Source organism: Eublepharis macularius, chromosome 3, assembly GCF_028583425.1.
Source record: "Eublepharis macularius isolate TG4126 chromosome 3, MPM_Emac_v1.0, whole genome shotgun sequence".
In the NCBI taxonomy this organism is placed as follows: Eukaryota; Metazoa; Chordata; class Lepidosauria; order Squamata; family Eublepharidae; genus Eublepharis; species Eublepharis macularius.
In genome coordinates, this window is record NC_072792.1 from 23344540 (window position 1) to 23357393 (window position 12854).

Consider the following 12854-nt stretch of genomic DNA (forward strand, 5'->3'; position numbering starts at 1 on the left):
TAAAGGATTATGCTTGTCATTTTTCCATAGTAATGATTGATACAGCATTTCAATCTGATATGGGGTCTTCCTATACACAAGAAACAATGTATGTGTAAATGTACTTGCTGCCAGGGTACAAAATATCCACCCAACTTTTTTCTCCTTCTATCATTTGCTATGTTGTTTGGTTATCAAAGTACAAATCTTTTAGGATAGCTCTGTGCAAACAAGATAAGGGTTCCTATTGTGTTTAACCCCCTATAGCCTTGATTCCCAGAGATCTAGGAAGCTGATTGCACTTCAGCTCCATTTGTTACAATGGAACGCTGTTTAGCCACACAAATGCAACATGCTCTCTCTGAATTGGAGCTTCTCTAGGTATGCGTTCAGTTGTACTGCCTTTGTCTAACAGCAGCAGCAACATTCAGTTTATATACCAACCTTAAGGACAACTTAACACACACAGAGAGAGGTTTACAAAGTGTGTTATTTTTATCCTCATGACAATCACCCTGTGAGGTGGGTGGGGCTGAGAGAGCTCCGAGAAGCTCTGACTGACCCAAGGTCACCTAGCTGGCTTCAAGAGGAGTGGGGAATCTGGTTTTCCAGATTCAAGTCCTGCCACTCTTAACCACTACACCAAACTAGCTAAAATAGAATAAACTGCTCATAGGACTATAGGGGCAAGTGTGTCCATCTATATCCTTTTCGTTGCAGAGGTGAGAGTTTAGATAATCTGGATTCTTCGAGAACGCATTCTTGGAGGAATCATTCTTGGATGAATCAATCTGCATCTTCAACATCTTTGTCATCAAGTCAAGATTTTGGTCCTCATGCGCCTCCAGTGGTGTCCACTTCAAACCGTGCCTACATGCGCACTCCCTCTTCCAGCCTGCCGTCGTCTTCAGCCGGTTCTATGAAAGCTTCATCTTTGCCTCACATTCTCCCATCTGCTCCATCTCCTGTTCCCCATTCTCAGTCCCTAACCTCGCCTTCCCAGTCTGGAACCCACCAGCGCAACAGGTATGTTACTTACTGGTTGAATACTTCTTCTTCTTCTTCTTCAAACCCCCCACCCTTGCAAATGCTAGAGATCTAGTAAGGACTGCACTTAATAGTACAGAGTGTCTTCTAATGTTTATTATGTTATATAGTATCTAGAGTTGAAGGATACTTCCACTCATGCTGGGCGGGGCGGGGGATGGTCTGGTATCCTGTAGGATAGTTTCCCCCCCCCCCCCCAGCCCCAGTTGCACATACCATATTATTCCCGGGTATCCCCAACTTTGGGGACAGCAACTTGTGGGAGAGGCTGTAGTAGAAAAGTAGAGGGGGTGGAGCCATGCTCCACATATAATTCATTGGCTCTAAGTGGAGGTTTGCCCAAGCTTTAGATCCAAGATTACATCTCCAGCTCATACAAAGGAGGAAAATTTGTGGTTGATTCCCCCTTCTTGCTGTAGCTCCGAATAGCACCGGTTTTATGGGGGCCTCTGTGAAAAGCAGGAAAACTCCAGCTCATAACACCTTAAATCTGTTTATTACAGAAATTGGTCCATCATTAAAGCACCTCAAATACATACGGGCTTTTAAGAAACTTTTCATTTTAAAAATACCCACATATTTTATTATCACTGTATTTCTCATTCATGCGTGGTTTGCTTTGCCATCTACTCCAAAATGTCACAAATAAGTATATGCATTAGTTTTTAACGGAATCGTAGCATGGAGGAGGGCAGTCTGTATGGCGTGTGTGAACAAGGGAGTGAAATTCTTTTTTTTTTAATGTGCATCTGATTGTAAACGTTCATGCACCCAGCAGGAAACAAGGAGAACATTATGTGCCCATCCCTTCTTGCCCTGGATTGCAGAACACTTTGATCAATTGTTACTGTGTGGCTCTTTGCGTACACAAAATCACTTCACTTGTAGAGCATAAAGATGCTCTTCAAAATGAAATACTTGCTCTTGCTGTTTCTTGATTCCCATTGGGTTGAGAATGAACTATATTGCTGCACGTAATGCGTTCTGCATAGGACTTTTTTTCAAAAACAGTTCCGGAACTTCCATCGGTGCAAAGAGTGATCTTGGTAGACTTCGCCTGATGTCCTTAGAACATCTGTCTTGACACTCTTCCGCATTGGCTACCAATATGCTTTCAGGCCTGCTTCAAGATACTGCTTTTAACCTGTAAAGCCATAAATTGGCCAAGGTCTTCCCCTAATGTTGCTTCCTGGCACTGGCCTTTCAGAGGTTTGCTGCCTTTAAATATGGTCATCATGGCTAGTAGCCAGTGTCATCCATGAATCTGTCTAATCCCTTGTAATACAGGAAGAAATACTTCCTCCTGTATGAACCTACTCTACAACTGAGATTTTCAGATAAGGCTCTGTTAAAGGATTAATCTTACACATGTTTTTGATTAGCCTCCATGAGATATGAGGCCTTTTTGGCAATGGCTCCAGAACTTTTGAATACTATCCTTGGAGAATCCCAATGGACTTGTGTGACAGATTGCACTTGAAAGCGGGTTTCCTAAGTGCAGCAATCAAAGAGCTGGGAGGGAAAGAGTTTGCTCTTGCTTAGAATAGAGAGCTTGAGTTACAAGCTGCTCCCTCGTCTCTGATTGGTCAGTTAGAACCTAGCTGGAGGGCTGACAGTTTCCAAAAGGATTGTTCAAAGAGAGTTTGTGAGTGAGTTTGACAGCGAAGGTCAGACAGGTACCTCTCTAGAGTGAGGGAAGAAGAAATGTTTGTCTTAAATGTAACCTCACTGACTGAAAAAAGAATTCTATTTAAGAATTCTTAGTATAAGTGTCAGCAAAAGTAAAACACCTCTCACTGCTAAGAACCAAAAATATAAGAAACTAAGCTTCAAGGAAACTATTTTGCCTGTTACTCAAAGTGTATTCTGTACTAACAACAAAACTTTACCTCAGCACTTTCAGTCCCTGACTATACTTATTCAATCCTTGCCTGTTAAATAAAGTTATTTCCTTTTGAACATTATACAATCTCCAGTGCCATTTCCAACAAAAAGGAAGAGGGCTCCCTCTTCTTCCCATCAATCCTAGCTGGACTAAAAAGCCAAAAATATATCTGAATGTCAGGGTGGGACAAACAGACTTTCAAACCACAAAGATTAACACGCCACTTAGGGCAGCTCAGCCAAATTAACTGAATTAGTCAGGAAAATCTGCCTCACAGTGGGGGAGTTAAAGGGTTCTGTCATCAAATCACCATTGTTGTCATCTTGAAGTCAGCTTTCTGTTTCATTTTGTTACGGACCGATCTTTTTCAGTTTATCATGTAGCGGCTGTTTGGATTTTGTTTGCTTAGTTTTATGTACAAATGTTACTGGTTTAATTAAAATTTCATTTACTGAGTAATTTGAATGTTCTGGATGTGTGTTTATGTTGAAAAGTGGCATATAAATATTTGACATAATAATAATCCGGGGTTCTAAACCTATACATTGCTCTTTTTCTTAATTTAGTCAATAATTTTGCATTGCTCAAGAATTAGATGAAAGTGTTCGTTTTGTATCTGATTGCCCGAATGGGTAAGTTGGTAGAGTTTCATTCTAGGTTATTAACTCTCAGATTTCTTCCAGGAATCCTGAGTTTTGGTTTTACTTACTCTGTCCAGTGGTTTCTTTTGAGTGATCTTGTCTTCTGAAGCCCGTTTCTCAGCCACGTTCTCATTCTATATCTAGGTCGGTCAGTGGAAAGCGTGTGTGTTCATACTGTAAAAACGTTTTGGGCAAAGGAGCAGCCATGATCATCGAATCTCTTGGCCTTTGTTATCATTTGCATTGTTTTAAGGTGAGAGCTGGGCGAAACGCCTGGGAGACACAGAAACTTTTAAACTCCTGATGGCATGGCAGCTTAATTAACGGGTGGTGGTAATCAACCACATGCTACTTGGTGCAGCAGTCTGGTTAACTCCCTTGTAGAGAGATGTTCGAAATATCAAGTTCGGGATTAATTCCTTTCATTTATTCTTGGTAGCCTCAGGCCATCTGGAAAGGATCAAAATTAATAACACTAGTTACTAAATTCAAGGCGACCAAGGAGGCCGAAACATGGCTAATTTCTCCCATCGGCCTTTTCTCTGTGGTTGCCTTTCCCCAGAGCTCGTGTCCAAATTCTGATGCTATTATTTTATCAAGGGAGGCCCTGCTCAGAATACCAACATAGTTTGAAGGTTTCGGCTGGCACAAAGGCAGAGCCCCTTTTCTTCTGTAGCACCCATCTGCCCTCTCTGAATTTCAGGCTTGCTCATTTTATGGCTTCAGGAAATTGTGTGCCATTTTTTTTCCAGTGGTTATGGAGAATTTTTTTAATCTTTCCATATTTTATTGTGGTTTTGTTAGGACATTACATGGTTCCTAATCCTATGGCTTTGTTACTGTATTACTAATTCATTCGTTTTTTTATTAATGTAATTGATATGTATTATAAGACATCTTGAGTACAAGAGACAATTTTTTTAAAATGTCTATTTAATAGAACATTCGTAAGAGTAGCATTTGTATCTCCATCCTAATTGCATGGAGCTTAATCCGGTGTGCTGTCACAGCTATTCACACCAATTAAACTATATAAGTACTTTGAATGATATTTTGGGCAGCAGAAAACATGATGCACTTTTTATTTGGTGGGAAACTAGGCTTGCCATTCACCTCCTGGCAATGGATAATCCTCTCTTGAAAATCTGAGGAGTGGGAGAAAAAAATGGAGGGAGAAGGGCATTGATGGTGATGCTCTAGGAATTTCCTCTAGTATCTCTGATCTTTACCATAGAGGTTAGAGGGAATTCCTAGAGAATCACCCAGAAGTGATGCCACTTCCTCCTGAACGCTCCACCTCCAGGTAGTGACCTCGAAATCTTACATTTGTCAGCAGGGCTGAGAACCCTGTCTACAAGGTTTGGGGAGACTTGGCCTTTTGCTTAAGTCCTGAGCACTCTCCATCGTGATGTGAATAGAAAACTACAACATAGTAGGGCAGAAGGTGACCATACCTGTCTGAAAAACGGAAAGCTGGTATTCTGTGAACTTGCATAGCATTTCAAACCATTAAAGTTTAAACAGAGGATGTCTAGGGGAAATGAATGGGATGGCTGGCGAACTAAAATTAGATAGTGTTGTGAGCAACCTGCATGCTGTCCATCAGAAGTGCTTTGGTGCCAAAACTTCTGCCTCTGATTCTTTTGTGCCAAATAACCACCACGTCCGAGAGAGCGAAGACTTGATGATCTAACCTCACTCATTCTTTTTTTTTATGTTTTAGATTGTGCCACTTTGCTGGTTTGCTTACTGTAAGCGTTATAATCTCTGCTGGCTTATTGCCTACTAACATTACTAACCAATGCTTTTGCCCAAGTGGGTGAATAGTTCAAGGGTCCCTTTCTGATAGCCCCCGCTGATTGTGTTCTTGCTCATTGTTTTTTTCTCTGCACAGTGCGTTGGTTGCGAGTGCGACCTTGGGGGGTCCCAGACTGGAACTGAAGTCCGCATCCGAAACAATGAGCTCTTCTGCAATGACTGCTATCTCAGATTTAAAAGTAAGGTGTTCCTTCCTGAATGAATGAATCAGAGTTTAATTTTTGCTTATGAGCTGTAGGTCGGCTCTTGTTGTTCTGTGTTGAATGCTCTTAAGAGTGCCGCTCCTAGATGTGTGGCGGCTGGTGATAAGGTTTTCTTTGTGACGTGATGCTGCATTTGTCAGCTGCTAGCATTCTGAAGGCATTTTTCATCCTTGGGTTCAGAATTTAAACACTAAAGAACACAACAACAAGAGCAGCAAGAAACACTGAACATATCAAAAGTTTGAAGTAATTTTTTTTATTTGAACTTGTAATACACGTGGCCCATGCCTCATTAAAAGCATTCGTCCTCCTTCATGCTAAACGGCTGACCATGATGTATTAGAAATTAATTTTTAAAAATCTTCAGCTGCTGATTGGCTATAAAGTTTAACATGTTGCGTTGGTTAATTGATTGGTTAATCCTGTCCCTTCCCTAAGAAAATAAGGTGTTTGTATTTAGTCACTGCTGGAAGCAGAACTGTTTAGTAGAGCTGTGAGAATTGATTTTGATTGTTGACTGAGGTTCTTATGCATCATTCAGTTTAATGAATTCATTGGGACTATTTTACTAAAAAACAAAAATAATTCTGTCTTATTTATACTCCTAATCTGTTTTCCATGTTAATTCTTGGAAAGAAATTTCTCCACGTGTAATTGAATTGGATGTTAAATGGTAATGCGTAGCATAATTGCTGTGATACGATGTGAGTCTGCATATTTTTTCCTGGGAAAAGAGGTGGCGGAACTCAGTGGTGGAACTCAGGACCACACTTTGGGTCAGCCAGATCAAGAGGGGAGTTCTTTAAAGTTTAAATCACCCTAGGTGAAAATGGTCACATGGTGGGTGGCCCCGCCCCCTGATCTCCAGACAGAGGGGAGTTTAGATTGCCCTCCGTGCCTGGAGATCAGGGGGCGGGGCCACCAGCCATGTGACCATTTTCAAGAGGTGCCAGAACTCCGTTCCACCGTGTTCCAGCTGAAAAAAAGCCCTGGTCAAACTCATTCATTGTCCCACATCTTGTACTCATGATGCACTAGTGTGGACACGCATGTAGGGGAAGGAAGGTTATAGTAACCATATATCTCAGTAGTACAAGAGTTGTTTTGCATCCACAAGCCCAGCACTTGCACTCAAGGGAACTGAAAAATGTTTTTATTCCAGTGCTAGCATGACATGATCCAAACCAGTCTTCTGCATGTGAATATTGCCATATTGTAATGATAGCTATACCATGTACGCATTTTTAGTAACAGTGTGGGAGAGCTTTTACTTAATTCTGCATAATAATGAAGACTCAAGCCTCTGTCTTCAGTTCAAAATTATGGCTCCTGACTGTGGTATTTTAATGTTTGATTTTAATGAAAAATAGCCATGGTGGCTGTGCACTTTGTACTGGATACAGTCCCTAAATGACCTCTTAATTTTATGGAGAGGGTTTAATTTTGATAGATAGAAGCACTTGAACTACATAGCCAGACTAGGTTCTTTTCAAGAGCAGCTTTATGCATTACTGAGGAATGAATGGATTCAGTGGCTCATAAGCAAGAAGTCTGGGATGGAAGGAAGCGTGGTGTAGCCAAATCTTGTTAGAAGCTGAGCAGGGTCAGTACCTGGATGGGGGACCACCAAGGAGGACTCCGCAGAGGAAGGCAATGGCAAACCACCCCTGCTTCTCACTTGACTTGAAAACCCCTTGCTGGGGTCACCATAAGTCGGTTGCGACTTAACGGCACATAAGAATGTACGTAAGCAGAAAGTCTGTTGTTGATTGAACATACAGGACCTTTGATTTGGCTTTTTTCCTTGTTTCAATGCCTCAAGATTAAGGGGAGTCTGTCCCCTTAGGACAGTGTCCCATTTCAAGATATATTTAGCAAGTGAAACAGGAAAGGAGAACTTACAGCTGGATGGGACTGGTTCCCAGATGCAGTTTCATTACTCAACGACTGTTGCCTCAAGAGATGTGACTTGCATGTGTGTATGTGCTAGCATAGATTTACAGCGCAATCCTAAGCAAAGTAACTCCAGTCTAAGCCCATTGATTTCAATGGGCTTAGACTGGAGTAACTCTGCTCGGGATTGTACTGTTAATGTTAGAAATGGAGCTTTCAGACTCACTGATTTTAGCTCCTATCAAATTATTAAGAAACTTTGCCACTTGTGAATCAGCCCTATTTCATATTGTTAGATTTCTAGTCACTTTGAAGCTGGTAAATAAGAATAAACTTGATGATGAGACCTGGAATTCTGGTGCCTTATGTCAACAGTTCTCAGACGTAGGAACCCAAGGACACCCATATTGATTTGAAATTATTATGGGCCCTCAACTCCCCCCCCCCCCTCCACCTTGCCATTGTCTGCCACATATCGGTATCCTCAAAACTATACAGTGAAAACTATGTATTTTTTAAAAGTTTGTTTAAATGTAAGATCTGTATATGGCTTACAAAATCAGGTAGCTGAGTCTATAAGACCACAACTCAAAAGCCCCTGCCCTAAATTCTGTTCATTGTCACCCACTGGTTGGAATGGACTTTGCCTGGAGAGTTACCAGAATGGGACTCCTTGTGAGTAAGGGAGGAATTAGCAGCAAGGAGGTGGCTATACGAGAGGGGTGACAAGCGAAATCTCCACCAATTTGTATGGGGTCCCCTCACCAAGGAAATTGACGAGACTGGTGGTCTTGAATAAAGAGTAATTTTTATTTAAAGGAGAAAATACACACACAGGAAGTAACTCACAAGCATACAAGATTCCTAGGAAAAGCAGTGGCGAAAGTGGAATAGATTTGAGGGATTTGGGGCAATAATTACCTATCCGGGGAGTAGAGCATTCCACAAAGGAAGGGGGCTTCAAACAGCCAGCATTCTTGACCAGGAGAGTCTTAGAGAAGGATACAATGCTTGGATCCAGGAGCGCGTGCACAATTTGAGTGGGGCAAAGCCCTGGTTCTTATCGGGCAAAATGTGTCCTGAGGCTAGGGAGCCCCCTCAGCCATTGGGACAAAGACTGTAAAGGTCATATCCTGGGAATAACAAAGGTTTGATTACCTTTGATCGGTGCTACCGGGGTGTGACAAAAGAGTAAGATTGGGTCTCCTGGTGCTTGACAAAGAAGTGGTGGCTAATTAATGTCCTTGGAGCTGGGCTGATGAATTTAGATCTTGATTAGATGTTCCCAGGAGTATAATCTTATCAGAACTGATTGATGATCCTACAAACTTAGAGTGGGATCTCATCACAGAAAGAACGGGGATCGGAATACGGAGTGGTGAAGCAGTGAGACCTTTCTTGTCAAAACTGCACAGCCGCAGCTTGGGAAGGCAGTGAATCAATAACACCCAGTCCTTGGCATTTACATTTACATTCAAGGCTTGACTCAAACTCCCAGGCGGGAATCGGCAACGCTTTGCTCAGCTGGCTGATTCATTAATGCAAGTTAAGGTGCATTAATGCATGGGGCTTGTGATTTTTATATCAGAAGCAGTTTTTTAAAATGGCGGAGGTCGGGGTTGACTGCTTGCAGGAGGTAGACAGAATCTTCCTTATTAACTTCTAGCAAGATGCCAGTAGAACTGGTGTAGGAAGGGGCTAGGTAAACTTTCTGTTTCTAGAAATAAGAGAGACCAGCATCACACACAACTTAAATTTCGGGTATTCACTTGAAATCCACCAATGAGTATTATGTCTGTAGACAAACTCTGTCTCTATGCTGCAATCCTTTGCCTTAGAAAACAGAATGAAAACCTGTTCACTTTTATACTGGTAGTAACTATGACAACTTCATGAGGATTGGATCTTCTTAGCACCAGTTAAGAGTTCTAGGACAGTGATTGGTTCCCGGCAACCAAGCAAATTGTTTTCTGGCTAGTGAAGGGTGAACTCTTTCACTTTGCAAAAGACTGACTCATCATGGACACTCTGAGATCACTAGGTCCTGTTCTGAAAAATTCTGTCCTGTTATTTACACCATCATACGCCAACAATGTAGTTTACGTTGCATCGTCAATTTCCTGTCTTTTCTTACCTCCTAGAACCTTATGTCAGACTGCTTGCTTTTTATGTTAACTTTCATCTGCGCCTTGTGCGGATTAGCTGTTTTACTTGGCCTCTTTAGGGGGGTCAAGATGGCTGTTTACATCAGCTTTGAGCCTCTCCATAATATGATGGTTCAAGTGAAATTTGGAGATTAACAAAGAGAAGATTAGAAAATCATTTGTATTGGGAAGAAGCATTAAAGCTTTAAATTTGCATTACTGAGCAATTTTAGGCTAACAAATACCTGAGCGCTGTGTATGATGATCCCCATTCAAGTCTGCTGCCCTTTGCTCCTTTCCCCCCAAGACTTCAAGGCCCAGACAGTAGCTAATCTGATGTGGCTTCCACCTCAACTGGCTTTCCTCCCAGGCCTTTTTAAAGGCCTCATACGGCTGTGGCAGGCTTAGGAGTAGGCTGCTGTTACAAGAGCGCCCTCTTTTGGCCACATGAAATCATAGCTGCATTTGAAAAGCACGGTTTAGGCGCTCTCCCATCATATTAAAAGGCCTAAAAGTCTGAAAGGCAGGTTGTGAAATCCTCAAGAATCTTTATTACCTGCTTTCCCCCCCCCCCCTTTCCTTTTAGAACAGTCTTTTGGAAATTTGCATGAATAAATGGAATGCAGCAAAACATTCAAAGTTTAAACATTGTCTGTATTCAGATGGCCACACCCTTTTAATTAAACCTCTGTCTGCCCCCCTCCCCTACTTTTTCTCAACAGCTGGACAGCCAACCATTATGTGATAGCAACCTAAATACGAGAACACTTCTACAGATAACGGAGGAGGCTGCTGCTGTAGATCTATAAATATATATATTGCGTGTGGTTTTTTAAAAAATTATATATTTTTGCCTGTCTAGATTATGTAGAAAATGCATTGTATCCGTTGAAGTTAACATTTAGTTATTTATAAGCAAGTAATCACAGTAAAACTCGTCTGGATAAAACACACATACACACACACTGTTCAATTTACTCTCTCATTCCTATACCTTCCAGTGAGAAATCTTCTGGTAGTAAATGCATCAAGAATGTTGGAAGCTAATATAAAATAGCTTTAATTTTTCAATTATGTATGAAGAGGCTATTTTTGCTCTTTAATGAGCATCATTGAAATAATAAATACGGATTTGTAACTGCAATTTCTATTTTTGATGTATATGCTCCAGGGTTCCGCAGAATATTATGAAATTGCGTTTAAAGACGCACAGTGGTGGTTGCTGTCTGTATTTCAGTTTCTAAGCCTTAAGTCGTATTATACTTTTAAAGACTAAAATATAAAACTTCAGGCTGTTTGCTTGGGGTTCAGGATTTCATTGTGTTTGAACAGTTAAATCTGATGGGGGGAAATTGTTCGTGAGAGTTTTTGCCTTTTCAGGTTTGAAAAACGGAGCTCTGCTTGTACCTCAAACAAGTAAATAAGGCTGAAGATTTGTTTTCCTCCTGTTGACTTATTTTGTATTTGTAAATAAAGTTGCTGAAGCTGCACTTAAATGCATGTCTTGAGTATTTTTAACTTCTCCATCTTGAGAAAAGTAAGTCTACCGGAAAAAGTTGTTAAACATGGTTATGATTTTATTTTGGTAAAAACAGTTCTTGGCTTATGTCACCGCTGCTGCTTCTGTACACCTATCGCAGGGCATTTCAAGGATAAATAAGAGAGTTAAATTTTGCTTCAATACTTGTAGGTTTTAAATAAATATAACTTGTTATAACAGACAATCTGGTTTGGAATCTGTGGGTCATATCCTCCTTAAGCATACAATACAAGCTTTTAATTAAGACGGTTGGGGAGTTTGGGTAGCAAAGTTGCTTCAGCAAGTACAGCAACCACAGTCATGATTTAATTGATGAATCCAGAGATAAAATTTATTGTATGCAATGTGAGGCCAAGTTCACTTTGCAGCGTTCTGTGGCTACTTAAAGCATGATGCATGGGGGGAATCATTGGCCCGTTTCACACTTACAGTTTGAACCACCATTTAAGAGCATTTGCTCCTATCGCAATGGCTTCAGCATGCCACTCCCACATTCCACACTGCCAGTTTTAGACTGGCTTTGAAGCCTCGGTGCAGTTTCAGGCTTTCAGGACTTTGCAATTCATGTCACTTTTTTTAAAAACTTTGAGCATGCATAGTAATGTTAGAGGGGGACACGATGTGCTGTTTTTGAAATGTGATTTTTTTTCTTTCTTCCCCCACTCCCTTCATAAAATTTTATGTTTATGCTTGAAAACATGTTCTGCAGAGACTTCATTATCAGTTGAATGTGAACAGAAGTGCCCACTCAAAGTTATTGTTCATCATTAAAAGCATTAATTCCTTTTTAAAAGAAAAATGTTTAGGATACGTGGCAAATAGAGGAATATGGATAATCCCTAAAGATGCTCAAACATCCTCACAAGCAGGGAGACGGTTCTTGCGTAGGGCTCTTCAACCGCTCCCGAATCACCCAGTCCTGATCGTTGGGCTACTTCATCCATGTTGTGACAGCACAACGTCGTTGGCAGCACTTCCCCCATGAAGTTCTAGAGACTTCTTTATCCAGGGCTTTTTTTCTGGGAAAAGAGGTGGTGGAACTCAGTGGGTTGCCCTTGGAGAAAATGGTCACATGGCTGGTGGCCCCACCTCCTGATCTCCAGACAGATGGGAGTTTAGATTGCCCTCTGCGCCGCTCAGCAGCGCGGAAGGCAATCTCAACTCCCCTCTGTCTGGAGATCAGGGGGCGGGGCCACCAGCCATGTGACCAGTTTCAAGTGGTTCCGGAACTCCGTTCCACCACGTTCCAACTGAAAAAAAGCCCTGTCTTTATCCCAAAGGATAAAGCACAGTGGGTTACTGCAGGCAAGAGTCCCTTCTTCTGACAGAAGTGCTTTCTCTAGGTGGGACATGAACTTTGGATCCAACCTTCATCTTTCAAACCGCAAATAACAGAAGATACATTGAGTCTAAAAGCCTCAAAATGGTGTACTCACAGTGTTCAACTCTTAAGTTTTCTTAATATATTTTGTCACAAGATGGCAGTGTTTAGGTGTAATGTCTGAGATTAAGGCCTGTTTGGAGTCAGGCCAATGATCCCCCACTAGGTTTTTTTAAAAAATTTTAATTAGAAGGCAAATGAATTCCTATTCCAAGGCTTTTGTCAAAATGCTCAAATAGATTCGCAGGATACTTTCTCCTCATCTTAAATTTGGAGAGATGGAAGCACCTGATGAGTATCTGAAGAATAATCTTCAGTCTAGG

General features: G+C 41.3%; 1 protein-coding gene across 8 annotated transcripts in view; it reads left to right on the forward strand.

Moving 5' to 3' along the window:
* Nucleotides 1-11106, forward strand: part of LMO7 (LIM domain 7) — a 189044-nt gene extending 177938 nt beyond the window's left edge. For 6 of the 8 annotated variants that reach the window (XM_054973079.1, XM_054973081.1, XM_054973082.1 and 3 more), the window contains 4 exons: nt 700-1005; nt 3697-3805; nt 5447-5549; nt 10333-10449. In XM_054973079.1, coding sequence (XP_054829054.1) covers nt 700-1005; nt 3697-3805; nt 5447-5549; nt 10333-10355 — 541 coding nt within the window. In that variant the 3' untranslated portion in view covers nt 10356-10449. Of the gene's footprint in view, nt 1-699; nt 1006-3696; nt 3806-5446; nt 5550-10332 lie in introns of all 8 variants that reach the window. The other 2 variants (XM_054973080.1, XM_054973085.1) reach the window with 1 other exon arrangement.
* Nucleotides 11107-12854: the final 1748 nt, after the last annotated feature.